The sequence below is a fragment of the Conger conger genome, chromosome 4 (genome assembly GCF_963514075.1).
Source record: "Conger conger chromosome 4, fConCon1.1, whole genome shotgun sequence".
NCBI classification, from domain to species: domain Eukaryota; kingdom Metazoa; phylum Chordata; class Actinopteri; order Anguilliformes; family Congridae; genus Conger; species Conger conger.
The window spans coordinates 57,964,973-57,985,200 of record NC_083763.1 but is presented as its reverse complement, the minus strand read 5'-3'; the positions used below and the strand labels follow the sequence as shown (position 1 = coordinate 57,985,200).

The 20,228-nt window shown below is 46.0% G+C and overlaps 1 protein-coding gene across 1 annotated transcript in view; it reads left to right on the top strand.

Moving 5' to 3' along the window:
* Positions 1-20,228, top strand: part of faf1 (Fas (TNFRSF6) associated factor 1) — an 81,989-nt gene that overhangs the window by 39,397 nt on the left and 22,364 nt on the right. Inside the window, exons 9-13 of the mRNA XM_061239853.1 lie at positions 8,101-8,196; positions 9,591-9,714; positions 9,819-9,882; positions 9,990-10,071; positions 17,238-17,392. Of these exons, the coding sequence (XP_061095837.1) occupies positions 8,101-8,196; positions 9,591-9,714; positions 9,819-9,882; positions 9,990-10,071; positions 17,238-17,392 (521 nt within the window). The remainder of the gene's footprint in view (positions 1-8,100; positions 8,197-9,590; positions 9,715-9,818; positions 9,883-9,989; positions 10,072-17,237; positions 17,393-20,228) is intronic.

Genomic DNA, 20,228 nt, shown 5'->3' with positions numbered 1-20,228 from the left:
CTGTTATAAGCCACAAAATAACACATTAGCTGCAACTCCTTCGACCCTGCCAAACTGCTGCCAAACTGCTGCCAAACTGCTGCCAAACTATTAGTGGAGAACATCTGGCAGTGTTCTTTATTATCACACAGAAAACCTGTTAATAGAACAGCAAGCTCTCATTTGTATATATGACAGTAAAAAAATAAAAATAAAACACAATTAAAAAGAAAAATTCTGTCATGAACATATATACTCAGTGAGCACTTCATTGGGTTAGATACATTAGATACAGATAATAAATACACTTCATTTATTAGACTTATTTTTAGTCTTATTGCTTTTCTGTTGCTGTAGCCTATCCACTGCTGCTCACTGGATGTTTAGTTTTTCGCACCATTCTCTGCAAACTCTAGAGACAGTTGTGTGTGAAAATCCCTGGAGATCAGCTGTTTCTGATATATTCAAACCACCCTGTCTGGCACCAACAATCATTCCATGGCCAAAGTCACTTAGAATCACTTGTCTTCCCCATCCTGACATCTGGTTTTTAAATGAATTGAAGCTGCCCCCTTCACCACATTTTGGTCATTTGGATGTTTGGTGTGCTCTGTGAATCCGCTAAACCCTGTCATTGTGATTTTCTCTGGTCCCCACTGTGAGCCCTGAGGAACTCCTTAGATTCAGCTCTGTAGAGAGTCATGTCTGTGGTTTTGGTCATTGGATGGGTCATTATACCATGCTAGAAACGGGCAAAGGGACGTCATTCTAGATTTGATGAATTGATGGGCTTTTTGTTTTCTGTGCACTTACTTAGGGTTAAACTGAATATTATAGCACCCTGCATTTTCCCATTGGTTAAGTAAAGGAATTACATAAAGCAGTTAAGTAAAGTTTTTATTTGTAAACTGGGTTTATTATGTTTGGGTAACTCAAAGACTCAATAGCTATCAAGCCATTTCATGTACTATAGATTGATTATAGTTCTAACAAACATTTACTTGGATATTAATATTTTTGTCACATGAGTTAACGAAATGTCATTGTATGTGTATATAATAACAATTTTTTTTGACTGGGTATTGTTACACTGTAGACTGTCAAAGTCGGTTAATCCACAAGCTGTGGTCACCCAAAGCATCAGCAGCAAACCCTGGAGTCTAGCGATCACCTATCAGATCTTGCACGCATGTCCCCGGCTGCATTCTGCTCCCGGGGTGCAACACATCCAGGCTTCGCCGAAGAAAATATTAAACGCAGCGGCTCTTCACAATAAAGGCCTGCTTGGGCCATGCCTTTTATTGAAATATCTCTCCCAGCATTGTACAGACAGCCTTGCATGCCAGCCAAGCTGTTTCAGTGCATATCTCATTAACCTTGCCTCATCTCCTGGGATTTGTACCAATAAACATTGAAGGCCGGGCTTAAAATGACATTTTCTCCGAGTCAAAATGGATGACTGCCCTGCCCCGGCGTCATTATTCTCGCCCGGCTCGTTCGGTGCACTTTCCATTCCACTTAATATGTGGGGGGAAAATCAAATCTCCCAAGCCGCACTTCTTACATTTTAATGACCATACATTTATACAATGCAGAGATCAATTTCAAATAAAGCAAGTGGGGTTTATTGCCGGTCAGGTCATTTAATAATAAAAGAAAATATTGATAATGATTAAATTCTCCAAGACCAATGGCAGAATCCGCCTTGCTGGAAAATGCCGTTGTTTGAGAAACATAATTGTTAATATTAATAGGCAAAAGAGGGTCTCAGTCTCTGGCTAGATTGAGGGTCACGCAGAATATACAAAGAGTGGCAGGCAGCCAGTCTGATTGATAGGACTCTGCTCCTCTGGTGTTCCCACATTTCCGGTGACTATATTTCATAAAGGGCATTTTGGGAAAACCACGGCTCGGATTGGGAATTAGACCGGAATGTGAGTTCAAGAGTGCAGGAATGTCGATTGACAAGTAGAAACGGCTCTGTTTTGGCAGTTTGTTTAAAACATTTATGAAGTACGGCGACACACTCACTCTCTTGCACCAAAAACCTTTGTTATTGCAGGCTTTCGGTTCAATTAGCGCAGTCTGCGCTAAACTTTGAGTTCCGGGGAAGTATTTAACATTTTATTTGGTGGCGATGTAACCACAGGAAATTAGCACTCCCCCGGCGGGTGTTTTTTTGCGGTGGTTTATTTCTGGGCTGCAGCATGTGGAGAGGGGGCTGCAGGCCAACGGGAGCTGGAGCCATGGCGCCCGGGCTGCGACAGAGCGGCTAGCGGGAGAGCTAGCACCGGGAGCGGGCCCAGCTGGGGCGCCGCTGTGACTGCCCTTCATCCCCCAATTACCAGCCCTGCCTGCCTGTGTTCTGCCTGCCTGCGTTCAGCCTGCCTGCTTTCAGCCTGCCTGCTCAGCCTGCCTGCGTTCAGCCTGCCTGCTCAGCCTGCCTGCGTTCTGCCTGCCTGCTCAGCCTGCCTGTGTTCAGCCTGCCTGCTCAGACTGCCTACTCAGCCTGCCTGTGTTCAGCCTGCCTGCGTTCAGCCTGCCTGCATTCTGCCTGCCTGCATTCAGCCTGCCTGCTCAGCCTGCCTGTGTTCAGCCTGCCTGCATTCTGCCTGCCTGCATTCAGCCTGCCTGCTCAGCCTGCCTGTGTTCAGCCTGCCTGCGTTCAGCCTGCCTGCATTCTGCCTGCCTGCATTCAGCCTGCCTGCGTTCTGCCTGCCTGCGTTCTGCCTGCCTGCGCTCAGCCTGCCTGCGTTCAGCCTGCCTGCTCAGACTGCCTACTCAGCCTGCCTGCTCAGCCGGCGTTCTGCCTGCCTGTGTTTAGCCTGCCTGCGTTCAGCCTGCCTGCATTCTGCCTGCCTGCGTTCAGCCTGCCTGCATTCTGCCTGCCTGCATTCTGCCTGCCTGCATTCAGCCTGCCTGCTCAGCCTGCCTGCGTTCAGCCTGCCTGCCTTCTGCCTGCCTGCCTTCTGCCTGCCTGCCTTCTGCCTGCCTGCGTTCAGCCTGCCTGCGTTAAGCCTCTCCGCAACGCACAGGGGCTAACCCAGCCTCAAAATAAGCTTTGGGTGTTGGGGCGAGAAACCTTCGTACGATCGCCTGCGTTGGGTTTCGCTCTTTGTCAGTCGTGCTGGAACAATGGTTCGTTGGCAAACGCCAAACGCAAGCTGCTCCGCTACATGCTCTTAAGCGGCCTGATTGTAAGACATGTCAAAAGGATTGCCATGAATATAAATAAGGGATTACTTGCAAACAAGCCTGTAATTGCAGCGGAAACCGAGAAAGTTCACACTCATTTGACAGTTGACATGCTTGTATTTTTTCCGCTCGTCAAAAACGTTGTAGCCTAGAGTTGGCTAAAACCGTTCTGTAATCAAAAACTTGAGCGATGAAACTGTTTCCTCCCAAAGTCTCCTGCCGGGAGCGGGTGTGGACTTGATTGATCGGCGTTATTACCTGCGCGTCTTTCGCGGTGAATCTGTGAGCGGCGTCGGCGAAGGAGGAAGCCCCCGTCCTGCGCTCTGATTGACGGGGACTTTGGTCCCCGTGGGAGTGATTGACAGACTCTGGAACATCCTTATTAGACTCTTTCCCCATAATTGCTGACATTTATCCAGTGTTTCAGGGTGTTTGCTAATGTATTAATGCAGCCGGTCTCTGCGGGGGCCGCCGACGGCTCCTCGGCCTCCGGCTTTTATGGATTCTCAAGTTAGCGGGCCGGCGCGGGCTTATTGGGCCTGCTGGTTGCCGTAGCGACAGGGCTCAGAGATAAGCCTCGACAGAGCCCCCTGTGTGATTGCTCTCTTCAGGTGACATTCAGCGGGGAGTCTTGAGTGAGAGGTGTCCTCTTCTCTCGCACACGCGGAGGCTGCTTTTAGCTCTGCCACCTTCCCCTTCACTTAAAAAAAGACTTCTGATACATTGGTGTAGGTAGGAGCTGCTGTATCTGCCTCTGTTCCGCCTTCAGTTTAGACTGCTGTTCCCTTCTCTCTCATGTTCACCGGTTACTTGTTTGGAATTTGGTACAATCGTCTCGGCTCCTCGCAGCGTCGGTCGCATGTTTCCTTGGCTGCGTCTCGGCTGAGTAAAATGGAGGCTGGAGCTGGTGTGTGTGTGTGAGAGGGCCCGTCTGCTCCTGCGTGCAGGCCCATAGAGGCACTGTGCAGGACCCCTGATCCTAATCAGGAATGACATGTCTGCGGCAGGCAAGGACCAACCTGAAAGGGACCAACAGGTGTTTAGGGTGGGGCTTCTTTCTTCCTTTCTTCCCCCTGCTCCTTTATTTTCTGTTTCTCAGGCTCTGTTGTCCCCCCTCCATCAAAGAGTTGTGGAACAAGGTGGTGTTGGGGCTCTGGGTGCCGTCAGTGCAGCTGTCAGTGGTAATTATCTCACACCCGCAGCCAGGGACCTAATCCAAACACTGACCCCGCCGGAGAATGAGCGGGAGCCGGAGAGAAAGCCCTTTCTGCACGGCCGCCATCGCCCGCGCCTCAATGCAAGTGTTAATTAAAAGAATCCAAAAAAGAGGAGCCCTGTCTTTGTGGAGCGGCGGAGGAGAGGGTCGCCGGGGGGGTTGACCCCCGTCCCCCGTCCCCCCCGCGGCGTGCCGGCGGACAGCCGGGAAGCCGCGCTCCCCTTGGAACGTCGGGAGAAGGGGAAGGTCAAAGCTTGGATGTGCGCTGAACTTTATATTTCATTCTCCTCATGCATCCTAATAGCACCCCTCTCCCTGTCCCCCTCATTGACAGGGGAAGTGATAAACTTTATTTATACACTTATTAGGGCCCTGAGGGAAAGCCTGGTATTGTCCAGGGGTCCCGGTGTCTGCGTTGAGTTTGATTGCTGCGGGATTGGAGAGAGGGGAGTGAAAAGAGCAGGGCATTCCCTCACATCTCAGAGGGCACCTCTTATCCCGCAGCAAACACTTCTGACACATTATTGCCTTGGACGCAACTCAAACCCACTCTCGCTTGTCCTACAACAGTTTAAAAAAAAAAAGATTTACCCCCCCCCACTTATTTTCTACATTTTACATTTACTTGTAGTAGGTACTTCTCTTTTTGTGTTCTTTTGAATTGTTCTTCTCTCTGGGTATCATGCTCTTGCCAGTGGCTCTTTGCTGTGGATTTGATTGTCAGGAGACAGACAGTTCAGGGATTATTGGCATGGGCTACAACTTGGGTCCTGTTCTTAACTGTGGAGTTCATACATGGCGGCTGTTGGGTTCATTGTTAATGACCCGTTATGCCTTCACTTCACAAGTACTGCAGTCAATTCCTTGTCGGGTGTATAAACGCACTTCTCCTTTGCAAGTCTAAACCTTGTTCAAGATTATATCATATTGTCAAGCATGAGCGAGGCGTGACTGATAATTGATGCACTATGGTACTGATTAAATCACAACAATAACTGACCAATGCCTGCTGTTGTGGCTAGATTTTGATCTCTGTATTCAATAGTGCTAACACTGCTCTTGGCAGTAATTCACACGTGCAGGTGTTAGGCAGCCATTTTGCCTTAGCTATATTGTCAGTTACATTTTAAATTGAGCCTGAAAACTGCAGCACCCTGACTCTGAAAGCACAGTCAGATATTGTGTTATTCAGCTGCGGATTTTTCGGGTCCGTCTGCCATTGTGTAATGTGAAACATGCTCAGATTATGCGTGGATACCTTTCTCACCACATTATAAAGTCTGGACAGAATTGAGGAGCTGGAACAATGCAAAGCAATTCTGCTAAGTGTTCTCCCTAGGTGATCTAGTACACTTCAGCTGTCCTAGACATCAGGCACTACCTGATCATTCGTTTGCTGCAAAGTCACTTTTAATTAGATGTGAGAGGCAAGAAACACTCATCTCAATATGTGGCGGGGTGGAGGCACCATGTGGTATAGCTCACTGTTTGGTCCCAGAATGCCATCGCTGTGTTGAGGTTTGCAGGATGAATTTACTGTCTTTATTTCCCTCTTGTTCATACTGCGTGAGAGGTGGGTCTATCTGTGTGCGCCTTACAGAGAGAGAGAAGCAATATACTCCTGTACACTCCATGGGGATGTAATGCCAGGGCTTGTTTCTTCTTGTGGTCTGACTCTTTCTGCAATATAAAATATGACTGGTGGGCCCTTTTCTAACCTTGTCCAATAAATATTGTGACTCACGTTAAGTGTTACGCAAACGTTGAGCCGCAAAGTTGGCAGAGGAAAATGCGAATCGCTGTGCATTTCCATCAACTACTGTTATTCTGAAGAGGACGCATAAAGATTACGTAATCAAAAGAGTGACAACTACCCTTTTTTGGGCTTTCTGGAGTGGAGGCGTATGACTTGGGTCCCTGTTGCATCATTATTTGAAAAATCTGTTTCCTTCACCCTTTATTTCATCAACCTTTCCTCCTCAGCCAAGCGTAAAAACAGTTTCCACTCACATTTACTTACGCACAAATTCATAATTTGCATATAAACGGTTGGGGTGAAACCCCACTTCAGATGTAGCTTGTCGTCTTTAACCTGAAATGCAGCTGCCAGACGCGGCTGCAGTTGTTTTGATGCTGATGGTAGACGATGAAAGGGTTTGGGTCTTGTTATCTTGGAGAATCTTTTTAACGATGAAGAAATACCTGCACTGCATGCTACTCCTACAGCTGTGCCGTTTGTTTGTGTATGGTAAATGGTGGGAATGCGGTGGCTTTTAATGGACTGGTATTTACACTATAGACGGGCAGCGGGCTTCAAGGAGCAGAGAACTCCTGCAGTCAGCCTGCCTTTGAAACTCAATTGGCGTTTCATGTAAGCGGCCTCTCATTCAACAATTACCAAACGGTCTTTGTTGGCTCTGGTACCGCACAATGGCAAAGATTACAACCCCATGCTGATGGCTGTCAGGGACTTTTCCTTTATCTGCGTCCGCGTCAATCACGCCGGCGGTTGTTTGATACCGTTCCTGAATGCCACAGTAGCAGATGTTCGGCAAAAAATGTTTTACCCCGGTCAAAATGGTCACGTTCCCATTTTAACATTTTGAGGAAATGTATTTGGATGTCATTAAGTGATGGCGATTGCCATAGACCGAAGCAGGCAGAATCCTGGCGTTGTGCTTTGGGCATCCTAGCTCCAGGGCTCTCAGCACTGGGGTTATGACTGAGGCTCGCCTGAGGCTGGCACCTGGGGGCAGGCAACAACGCTGCCGTGCCAATGGAACTGTTGCAGAAAAGCAACCGGGAGCGAGAGCCCTCGTGATCAGGAACCCTGGGTATTTATGGAGCCTTGCTGCTGTGCCAGGCGGGGCCCCTGGCGCACGGTTGGGGAGGGAGACGGGGTGACAGGGGCAGGAGCCGATAGAACAGTGCCCTGAGCTGCAGCCACTGGCTCAAGGGACTGAAACAGGGACAGACCGTTTTAATGAGTCCCTCCAGTACTCATGCAGGGTGACATTTCCAGGTCCTGTTTGAGTTAATTAGCTCGCTGAACACAAACCATGCAGGTGTGTCACTCCAGAGAGTCCCTGAGCAAGGTGGGAAAGTTCTCTCAGTTCTGTCAGAAGGGCTTCTTTTTGATGATCAATGTCAGGGCTGTGTAAATTTCAAAGAGAACCTCTCTACTTTTGCAATTCTTGCATTACAATGCTATCTGCCACAGATCATGTAAGCCTATGTGTAGAGCATCTGGAAGTTTCAGTTTGGCATGGCTTTCCTGTAACCTGATTGGTTGTAGCCTGTGTTACACTGTAGGTCAGTAATTGAGTTGGCTTTAATCAGTGGCTCCAGTTGCTGTTCCACCTACACCAGATTGATAAGATCTAGAATTTTGTCCTTGAGTTTGGTGGAATTCTCTTGTGAGTGTGAACATGGTCAAGCTCATGAGAATGAAAGGTTATGAGCCTAACAAGTAAGTTGGTTAGGTTAACGGTAAAGTCTACGTTTTTTGATGGTTTCACCTGTTTTTCAAAGTTTTTCTAATAGTTGCCAAGGTAAATCATCACTCTTGGGAATAGTTTGCACACGGCAGTGATGATGTCAGTAATGTCAGATCAAGGTCACTGCGCAGTGTGCAGGATGCAGCTCACACTGACAGTATAACTGTCTGCCTTCTGGGAAATCTTGTAACTGACGTGTTTGTTTTCCCCCAGGTCACACTGGCTGCTTCAGGGATCAGCTACCCCTGCCATCACCTCAGTGTGTGCCGGAGGTTCTCCCCAGCCAACACCCGGGAGCAGTTTGAGGAGGTAGAGTGCGCGCTGATTCTCCCACACCCCCCATCGAGTGACACAAATCTATTCTTCATCACCCTGTTAATCCCCTTTATGCATTTCAAAACTTCAGTCCAAACTCCCCTTTATTGCCTGATGCTAAGCTTTGAAGTCTTGTAACTTACATTTCCTACTAGGAACCAATTGATTTGCCCTTCTATGTACTTTTTTCAGAGCTGTAGTGTATTGAGTTTATCTTTATGTTGTATATATCTTTCTTGTTGTGCGGTATTCTGAATTGCTGTTGATAGTCATGGAAAGTGTGCATAGACCATAGTCTCATACCAGTGCTGACTGTGACACAGTCATCATTTGATGGAATATTCTTAAAAACTGTGTGCAGTGGAGATGTTATCTTTTTTATTTTGGGGCCTGAAGCTTCATAAATGGTCTAATCCTCTGGTTCAACCTGTAGATCTCAGCTGGTGGACTGAGAGGTGAATGGAATGGGCTGTGGGCTGTGCATGTTTCAGAGGGCACCCATGCTAGTGTTCCAAAGTGAAATAACGCTCTAAAAACAGTATGCATGGCTGAGGGAGTGTGTGTGGTGGAGGAACCCCTGTCTTAAGTATCAATTTACAGATGATGCTGGAATGCAAGAGCTTCCATCAGACAGGTGCTTCCATGGATCCATTAGATCAGATCAGGATAGAATTCAGAATGTGGTGAGACTGTAGAAAAACTGTCGGCAACCGCCCTGCCTGGTTGAAATGATGCAAGTGAAGGCAGACGAGTCCCGTTCCTGGACTGCAGGAGGTAAAAGACCCTACAAACTGAGCAAGAAAACTGCCAAACCGCTGTCAGTATGAAATCAGGTCACAGTTCTCAATGCGGTGAATGATTCACATTCTCCCGTTTCTGCCACCTCACTGAACACTGAGCCTGTCTCAAGTATCTGCATCGGCAGGTATGCTTGGGGTGTCATCACCATGGACCCAACTGTAATTTAATTCTTTATTTTCAGAAGCCTCTGACTTGCCAGAGAGGTGGCAGATTCTTTGATCCTTCCCTACGGCACTTTATTCCGACACATTTCTGAAACACTGTCATGTTTGTGTCATTTATAATTGGGCTGCTGATGAAAATTCCATTAAAGAACACTTAAGTAATAACCAGTTCTGTAGCTTGGTGTACCCTCGTTGATTGACAGTTATAAATGGTAAATAAATAATAAATGGCTTGGGGTAGTGACCCTGCTATTCATTGGTTTTCTAACCGGTGGATCCACGTGTAATGTTACAGAAATATTTTAAATGCACACCGTAAGCCACTTTGTTGTTGTTGTTGTTGTTGCTGCTGCTGCTAAGCACCAAAGATGTCTCATGGAGAAAGTGTAAGTGTTGTGTGTTGTGTTGTGTGTGTGTCTGCAGTGCACAGATGTTCACATGGTAAGCGACAGTGAGGGGGACGATTTTGAAGATGCTTCAGAATTTGGGGTGGACGAGGCGGAAATGTATGGCATGGGGACATCGGGGTGTCGAAAGTCTCCCATGAGTAAGTCTTTGAGATGACTCCCTTTACCTTTGGTACGGTTCCTGATTTTAATTTGGCCTTAAATAAATAATGTACTTTTTACAAATAACTTTGTCTGCCCTCAGTGCCTGAAAACACAGAGAACGAAGGAGATGCCTTACTGCACTTTACTGCTGAATTTTCAACAAGGTGAGTTCTCATCTGAAACCCGACCCCTTGTGATTCTGTTTGATAAATAATTTCCTGCTGAGCGCTTACCGGTCTCTCTTTCTGCCCCTCGTGTGTTCGTGTGGAAGATATGGAGACTGCCATCCGGTCTTCTTCATCGGCTCTCTGGAGGCGGCATCTCAAGAGGCCTTCTTCGGCAAAGCCAGAGATGTAAGTACACTTTTACAGTGTGTGTGAATGTGCTGTGCATACTTAATGAGCATTGCTTACTTCTATTCCTAATTTCTGAATGCCCCTATGAAAATGATCCCGGTACCGTTGCGTCCAGCATTGTTCAGGATGACGCACGCTGGCTTGTCTGCACCTCTCTTCACTCCTCTCTCTGCCAGCTTAGACGTGCTTACCGCCTGTGAGGACTGGGAGGCCAGTGCAGCTGGCACAGCAGATCCCCGGCTCCCAGTGGAGAGGGGCTGCTGTTGAACCCAGAGGGCGTGACCCTGCGCTGCACGTTCACCCAGCCTTATGAGTTATAGTGGCAGAGATGGGGAAATCCTGGTTCAGAAGTTAAAAGTCCTCCCCAGTATTTTGTTCCAATCAACTGGATTTGCATTTTTTCAGCCCGGATGTGGAACTAATTGATGAAATCAGCTGGGAGTTGGTGTGTGGAAGAAACACGAGTTAGGATGTTTACTTTCTGACCCCTAGACTTTCCATGCCTGGTTCGCATGAGAAGAGCCCTGAGAAGAATTTATGTGCGGTGATGCATAGGTGCAGGTGTCCACATTAGCTTGTACACACGTGTGTGTGTGTATGTGTCCATCTGTACGTTCTTATGCACTACATGTGTGTTTGTGTGTGTGTGCGCACATGCACCACATATGCCATGTTTATGCACTGCACGTCTGTGTGTTTGTGTGTGTGTATATGTGTTTGTGTGTGTTTGTGTGTGTTTGTGTATGTGTGTGTTTTTGTGTGTGTTTGTGTGTGTGCGCGCGCGCTCAGGCCCAGTCCTGTAAGGGAGCTATAATTCCTGGCAGACCTCCTCCGATATCCCTGCCAGTGTTGGTGTTCTGATTTACATCACCGCACAGACAGCTCCAAACACTCAATTCCTGACATAACCATTGTAATTCCTCTCATCCTCCGCATATTTCTGCCTTTCATGCTGGTTGTGTTTATAAATCATGTATTTATGTGCACAAGCCTTCGATGTTTCTTTCCAGACCATTTCAAGATGCCACCATTATTTCAGAGGAAATTCTGCCTAATGAATTACCGTGCTGTAACGTATAGAATAAATGCATATTGATGTCATTGCAAATATTTGCATATACATATAGTTTGATAATGCACATCTACTATGCAAATGCGTGGTAGATGTCATTCTAAACAAATGCGTACACATGTGTGTTTGAGCTTGTGTGTGTATATTCTTATTCAGCTCATGAGTTGAAATTACCATTGCAGTTGCTCCTGTGTTGTCACAGAAGCCCAAGCGCATTTCAATATCCCCCTCGCAACATCTGATGCCTTATTTTTAGCTTGTTTTCATTATTGTCTCCCTCTTTGTCCTTATATGGAAGCTTGTATCAACTGACAGCTTGTGTGGATTACGGTCTTATTAGAATGGGAAGATGCGGCAAGATGTTTGGAGGGTTTAGACTGCGAGGCAAAGACTCCGCTGGCCCCTTGCCTGTCTCCCAGCTGATATCTCCTCCCCTAAGCCAGCTCAATATGGCCTCCCTCCCCCTGGATGCCTGCTCTCGTCGTGCTCTACCACTGTAGATTGAAACCTTCAATGAAAATAAAACAATATGGAGGGATAGGCAGCTGAGGAGCCCCCCGGACCCCCCTTCCCTCCCCTGCCTTTTTGTGACGAGATGAGACCGGGGAAGAGCCTGGAATCCTCCGTTCCCACCTCGAGCGGCGGTTGAGCGACGTTAAATGGCCGCCGTCTCCAGGCCCTCTTGAAGAAAGTGGTGTGAGTCTCCCGCTCTTGTTGAGTGGAGCGGCTGCTCATTAAGTGGTTATTGGAAGTGGCGCGGGTTTACGGGGGGGATTTGGTGGAGGGCTCTTCCCCTGCTCTCAGAGGCTCCGGGGCTAATCACTAAGTAAAACACTACATTTGATGAAGTGTTTCTGGAGGCGGAGATGCACTCAATCCGCCCTTAATGAAAACGCTGGGGGTCTTTGAGCCCCTCGGAGGGATCAGTGGTAAAGCCCTCCGTGCTGGCCACCCATCCCTGCCAGTGCCCTCTCAATCCCCCTAACGTGCCGGTTAATCGGAGTAACCCCGCACTCTCGCTCCCACAAGGGGACACATCAAAATTCATAGCTCCGCTGGGGGAGGCTTTTTTTCCCCCCCTCCTCTCCGCGTTCGGTGTGTACGCTCAGGCCCCCTATAGAGCTAAGAGGCGATTGATGGCGGCTGAAGAGAAATCGATACTTCAGGTGGAGAGAGAACTCTCGGTCCTTCATCCCTCTCTCTGAAGCGCTTAATCTTTTGCTAATGTCTCTAACTCTTTGGCTCTGTGTGTTGACAGCTGAATGTGTGTGGCAGTTGACATATGAATTCAGTCGAACTGCCACAGTTTGGTTTCCGCGTCTCATTTGACATTTGCGGAGTAAACGTGTCATTCAAAATGACGCATTCCATTAAAATGGTAGCTCTTAAAATCCCCTCCCCCTTGATTTTCTTTTTATTTGATAATGGAGGACTTTAAATAAAGGTATGATATTTTGTTTTTACCATGGTTTGAAGTTTTACAAAACAAGGACATTTTTCACAAAGCCTTTGTACAGACCTCATTGTGTCAGACCATATTCTGACCAGCCATCCATAGCTTTGGCCAAAATGAATCAAATGGGATAGATATTTTTGAATTTGCATCTATAAATTCTGCCTGTACATCTACTATTTGCATACATTTGCAATTCAAAATTATTCTCTGATGCCAATTGGTCCTTGGCTTATGATTAACCCCATATTATAATACTAGCTGGCCTTTTCATTGATCTTCAGTTTCATCAAAAGAATGGCCGGGAGTGCGTTGTTAATGTGCTGTGTTGTGGCTATTCATGTTGAGGATGGAAGCACACAATAAGGCTCGTGCAATGCTCACATGCAACCCTGTGGCTCCGGGAATGCAGACCCTGGCTTAATACAGTATTGGTCTTGTACACGTTAGAACTCAATTGTGTGAGAGGAGTAGCGTAGGCTACTGTATGCTTCTGCCAATACTCTCATTGCTTTTTTAACACCATTCAGCATGAAAATATAACCATGATCTAATCATCTTGAGTATGTTCCACAAGACCCATCTTGAGTATGTTCCCCAAGAACCGTCTGAGTATGTTCCCCAAGAACCGTCTAAGTATGTTCCCCAAGAACCGTCTTAAGTATGTTCTCCAAGAACCGTCTTAAGTATGTTCCCCAAGAACCGTCTGAGTATGGTCTACAAGATGACTGGGAACATCCATCTTCTTGCCTACTGTGGTGTAGGTGCCAGCTCCAAGGCTCAGGAAGTTTCTGTGAAAAATATTAACCTGCTGGTTTTTATGGGGAAAAACCAAAGCTGAAATTGCGAAATCATTCAAGACCACAGCTGAGGGTGAATCTGAAACTATAGTTGTTGTGTTGATAGACCTGGGCTGCTGGCCAACTGCTACTTAAAAGAAGCCCTAGCATGTGACAAGTTCGGAATGAGTCAATGGTTATGTTATATAGTTTCAGTATGTGACATTTCTTTTAAATATGAATTGTCTGAAAAACGTATATGTGTTTTAAAACATGTGACGAGGGCAGTTTTCATTGACACTGACCTCATCGCAGTTAGAGCTGGTAGTTAAAGTGCAATGAAAAGACACCAAAGTGAACTAGTCCAGTGTAGCTGTCGAAGGAGATCTCCACAGGGCCCTGCAGATTCACACATGTACTGATGAAGCTTGCACAGCAATCCCAGGGTCACAGGTGAAAGATACGTATGTTGATGCCATATTATTTTTCTTATCCTGACAATTGGTTGCATTCTGCATTTGTTTGGACGCATAAACACAAGACCACACTCCTGATAAACCTGTACCTGAAATAATTAAAATGTAATAAAAGCATAATTATTTATTTCTAGTACACACAGTGCTGTTACTATATTTTTTTAATGCTTTTGAATGCAATTTGAATGAATTTTGTAGGAAAAGGAAAGCAAGTTGCAGCGTTATTTGCAGTAGGAATGATGATATGCAGTCAGCTGAGGCATTGCTGTCATTCATTCTTGATGTGTGTATAATTTGTTCTCCAGCTCCTTCTCCGGTTATCGTGTTCATTTGGGAGAGGGGCTGATGAGAATCCGGCCTATCGTTCCTCTAAATTACTTTTCTTCCTTATGTTTCCTTTTGTTTCTTCCTGCAAGAGCGAGATTATGACTTGCCATGCCGTGAGCTCGTTAAGTAACATTTAACACTTAACAATTTTGCTGCTCAAAGCATAATGCTGTGGTGATGGTTGAGGTGTCCTTTACATAAGAACTTACCTTCCTATAGTTTTGTGTTGAAGTGTGGTTGATTCTGCCCTCCTTTCATTTGTTTTCTCTTTGTTCTTCTATTTCCAGTTCTCTTATAGAAGAGATAAATAAAAGTGAAATAAAAAATTCTATATATATATTTAGGGAGGGGGGGAGTGGGAGAAAAAATCAGAGCACACCCACTTGGATGGAATCATGCACGGATCGAGTTGGGCGCCCTATAGAATTCACGACACGTCTCTCCTTGTTTGATGCGGTAACATTGCAGGGGTGCATACTAAAATACTCATGTATTTGAATAGAAAATTGAAACAAGTTCTCCGTTTTGCATCAGCAAATTAAATATTGAGTTAGTCGCTCCTCATACTCCATCTACCATTTCAAGAATGTGTACATTTTCTTGGTAATCTGCATTTTGTCAAAATTGCCTTTTTAATTCATCTGATGTGGCCCAACTTTTGTTGGCTCTTTCTCCCTGTGCGGAACTCATGTCAGGAGTTTTCCCGCACAAGCAAAATGACAGGAGTCGGATGCGGAACGTAGAGTCTTATGTATTTTAACACCATTGCTGGGAATTGGTATTCTCAGTGACTGGACTCCGGGGTGGCAGTAATCTGAGCTCTTCATTTTAAACTGTTTGCTTTTGTAGAGGCTGCTTGGGGCGATCCCATTCACAGGGTCCCTCTGTTCCCTAAACGCGCTCCATAATTAAAAAGGTCCTCCAACAACACAAATACATAAACCTTGTGTTCCTCTAATTAAAACGTGCGCCTGTCAGAGGTGAGGTATGGAAATGTGTTTATCGTAGCTCTTTATTGTCTAGCAGGTGTATTTTCATTCTGCTGGTGGATCGCACTCGCATTGCAGAGCGGGCTGTCTGGGGCTGAGCGTAGCGTAAATACAGACCCGAGTGAGAGGGATAACGAGGGGAGAGGGGAGATTAAAACACCTCTGTGTTTTAACCTGATGTGTTTGGATTTGTCGGTCCGATGCTGAAGGTTTATTTCTATTCAGCTGCGAGTTGAACACCTGTGGGCTTTAGCCGGTGCTCATGTTGCACATAATCACACGTTCTCGGCCCGTGACACAAAACCGGCCGGATGTTGGTGAAAGTTTTTTTTGCTTTTTTTCTCCTTTGTTTAGTTTTCTTTCTCTTATTTCTTCTTTCCTTTTCCTCTGTTCCCAGAACACTGTTTCTGGTTCACAAGGTGGAGAGAGGGCAACAGGGCCAAGTGAGCATAGCCGGCTGGCACGTTCTTCAAATCAACAAAATATATTTATGATTGTAGCGTTTAGCTGCCACACCAAATTTGCACTCTTCACCCAAAATTTGAATGCAATCTGCAAGGCTTCTGAAAGGATTTTGGTCCTGATATGGCAAAATCACTAAGTGACAGCACAGTTGGTCATAGGGGGGCCTGCATGCTGCAGAAGACTGCATTGCCTCTAAGGAATGTGCCTGTATTTACTCAGTCATAAACACAGCTAAAATATGCTGTTGGTGTGACGGTCATGTAGGAATTTTGGGTACTTGCTCGTGCAGTCTTGCAACATTCCCACTTACCTTCATGTTGATGCAATGTCCTCACCTTTAACGGAGGTCACTGGCTGGTTTCTAATTCAGGATAGACCTGGTATCTTTTGGATTCCATGCCCCTTGTCTTTCAACTTTCACCACTGTGGAAACTTTGGGAAAGGATCGAAGGAACACCCTTGTGATATTTTGATACTTTCGTGACTATGGCGGTGGAAAGAAGGCTGTTTGTGCCTTTTGGGGTCTGCTCAGCAGAACTCCACATTTTCAAGAGCCTAGAGTAAGAGTGGCCTCGTCATGTAGACTAATCTCACTTTACCACTGAAGAATTGTGTGTGTGTGTGTGTGTGTGTGTGTGTGTGTGTGTGAGATTTTTTTCCCCTTGGTAAAGAAAAGTTCTCCCCTCTCCAAGCTGCATTTGCTTGTCTTCTCAGCATGAGTGTTTAATCTTTTCAGGGTGTTCAATTGGGCCACTGAATGAGCCCCAAGCTCTCTCCTGCTAGGAGCCGTGGAGCTTATTCTAAATCTCTAATCGCTGAGCAAACACAGCAGTGCTCTCCCACTCCTTTTCTGCACAGGCCACAATATAGCACAACTTTTTTTTCACTTTCACTTACTTTTCTCCGTACTTTGTTTTTTGTTTTCAGTCTTAAACTGCCGAGAAGCCGCCGCGTACCCCCTCCTCACATTATTAAAGGCAGGAGCGGGTGAGCGCGGGGTGAAGAGACCGCTCTGTAATTTACTGGGTTTTATTTACGACATCATCCAAATAACCTTTTCTACGTGCGTGTTTGTTTTTTAATTAGTTGTCAGTCTTGAGAATCTCTGGCTCATACGACGGCGCAAATATCCCCAGATTTAGAGCTCCGTCAATATTGTCAGCCCCTGCTGCTAACCTGAGCAGGCAGAGGGGCATTGGCATTTGATGCAAAATAAATAAACTGAATTGTTCCTTTTGTTTTTTCATTGGCAGCCTCAAAGAAAGTTTTATTTGCTCCCTGTTCATTTATTGCGCGCGTTGTTTGCTTTCTGCCGGGCTGGCCTTGTGAGGGTGACCGCGTCGGCAGATGCTCAGCCGTTGTCAGAAAGCAGGCACAACAGCCCTCCAAGCCTCTCCCTTTATTGATTAGCTAACCGAGCGCTAACGGCAAAGGCTGCTTTCTGCCCATAGATGTAAAATAAACGGCAGTCTACCCTCCCTAAATCTTAGCTGTGGCATCAGGGTGAGTCCAGCCCTCAAGTTTGGCATCTTCTCTCATCCCTCCTTCCTCTCCATGCCATCCCCCCTGTTGAGTTATGTTTTGATGTCTTTGAATCCACAGAGAAAGCTGCTGGCCATCTACCTCCACAATGACGAGAGCGTGCTCACCAACGTCTTCTGTTCCCAAATGATGTGCGCAGAATCCATAGTTTCCTATCTCAGCCAGAACTTCATCACTTGGGCCTGGGACGTCTCTAAAGAAGCTAACAAAGCCAGGTATGCCTGCCCAGCATGTTTCCAGCACTATGAGTCTGCCCATCTCTCACATAGTATGACTTTTGCAGAAAGAATGGTTAGCTGTGCTGAAGTTCAATTTGTAGTACCTTATGTGTGTTAGTAAGATCATGTGTTGGGTTGTGTAAATGTCATGTAAACTTTAGATGAATATTTGGCATGTATTCTTGAGAAGCATAGCCATTTTGCTGGATCAGTAGTTAGTACGAAGAGCTATTTTCCATTTAAACAGGCTATTCGGTCTATACTTTCATTCACTCACTTGAGTTTAAATTGACTCAGAATAAAATATGCAAAGCATCCTGGCCTAAGACGGAGCATAATAATTGAGCAGTAACTATATTTGAGATTGGCTGTGATCCAGGAGAGAGCCAGCTCTCACCACATGTCCCCTCTCCATCAAGCCCCAATTTAGCACAGTCCAAAAATTACCCTGTAGGACTGTCTCAGCCCAAGATTGTGCACAGAACAAAATCTGAAAAATGATATGTTCTTAAAAATGGATACCTGCTTAGTAAGCTGCTTACAGTACCTCTTATAATTCAGGTGTCTCGAACGTAACACAATAAGGTGGCTTGTATTAGGTTGCTTTAAATAGTCCTTGAGGTAGTTGTTTATTGCTCCTTTTAATGGACTCTATCTCTATTTTGTCGTAGAAATTGAATAAGTCACCAACTAGACTGCTTTACTGTGAAACCGGTTAATCGGCTATAAACAAAGATACTTTATTGGCTGTAAAATGCGAACAATTTTTACATTTTGTGCTAGGAGAAAATATGTGTCAGTTGCTTTTGTTTGAATTTCGGATTCAAGTTGAGTGAATGTTCCCTCAGTCTGAAAGCTCAAAAAATGTATTGGTGTAAAAATGTATTGGTGGTAAAAATGCTAGTAATTGAACAGACCTGTTATATCACTGCTTTTTCAATCAACTTATTTTCAGTATTGGAATGCAGTTTGCATTCCCTTTCCTGTGTCTCTTCTATTAGATATTCAGCAGAACTACAGAAGTAGTAAAGATAAAGTGCATCACTATTTTGTGGAAACTTTTCTTTTTGCCGAGCTGAAAAACTTCCTCGTGCTTTGTACTCTGAAAAACCTCCAGGTCTGATTAAATTTCTGTTTTTCCCAATTCTGAAAGCTATAGAACCATGCAAGAAGATCAGGGTTGTCAACTGAGAGTAGATGATATCTTAATAGAGGAAATTTCAGCACCCGGTCACCCCCAGTCTCTCTAACCCGAGCATCTCTGGCCACATCGGGGGGGTGAACACATCCCCATGACAAAAGCAGTTGTGTTTGCGGAATGAGGCCCCTATTGAACAATCCTTTCTAATCTGCGTGAATAGAAGGCCAATTATATATGAAGCCCCCAAGTGGAGTTTGCCTTGGAGAATATCTTTATTTTATTTGGGCCCAAGCGTGACTCTGACTTTGTAGCTGTCCATATGTCACCCGTTGCAGTTGCACACCTCCAACAGCAGGTCCTGGTTTCTGTGCGTTTGCTCTTCCCAGAAGTCAAAAGCAGTAGGTTTTTTGTGGGGTGGGGAAAGTGGAAGGGGGGTGCATTCAGAGCCTGGGAGATTGTGGGGATTTGGGGAGAACTGGTGGGAAGATGCTAATTGATCAGAGCCTACCCCCCCTGCCCTCCAGATTCCTCTCTGTGTCCCAGTTTCCTGGCAGGTATTCTCCCTGACCTGGCAGTGCCTAACTACCCTCACAAGCCTTCAACTCTTGACCCCAAAGTAGTTTGCAGCCCCCCCCCCCCCCCCCCACTCTGCGGCAGGGTCATAATGGAGCCTGGCCCAGGTGTGAGTGCGGCGCTGTGGGGCAGACAGAGGCCTCCTCCCGCGGAGCAGAGAGGGCCCGGCCGGTAGCCAGATGGAGGTTTGATTGGGCCCAGCAGCAGACCTGGCTCCAGGGCAGGCTAAAGCCTTTCCTTCCACTACGCTACACCACTAAGCCCACCCCCTGGAAGGAGGCGTTTAAGAAGGACGGGGGGAGAGTTTCAGACACTGACCCCGCTCCTTTTTTTATTTCCTTTTAGGATATTCTCTCCCTCATTCCTCTCCCTTTCTCCCTTTTGCTTTTTGCTTTTTGCCCCAGCTGAGCCATTTTATTGCAGATTAAAGGCGGCCAACATCTGGAGCTTTTCAGAGTTTTCGCCGCTACACACACATGCGTGCGCGCGCACACACACACACCACACGCACACACACACACACACACACACACACACACACACACACACACACACACGCACACACACACGCACACACGCTGTCACATTCTCACGCTCTTAGGTTGAGACTGACTGACTGGTGATTGGTATTAGTCACAGTGGTTGTGCAGTGTCCTGGCTCCTCAGGCTTTTCTTCTAGGAATCTGCTGGACTGCATTGTTGGGCGCGCAGTGTTTTAAATGGCTTGGCTGATTACACTTTATACCGCATCTGAAATAGTGTGTGCACATTTCAACTGTGATTGTCACTCACATTTTCTGAACATGTCACAGACACGGAACACTATCCGTGGGAAGCACGGAAATAATTAGAAAATCTTATCTAATGCATATAATCTGAAATTAGTTTCATTTTAGGGTTGCAGATAAATCAGTATTACCCATTTAAATTGTTAATACTGCACATTTTATGCCTTTCACAAGAATTTTGCTCACCGTGTATACTGTATTTACTTGTGATTATATTGTTCTGGTGGAAAGGAATTGGGAACTTTCTAACTGAATGCACAGAGTAAAGTGCGGCACCACCCTGTACAGTGAAATATTCATGCTAGAGGGAGTTGCATTTTTATTACTGGTA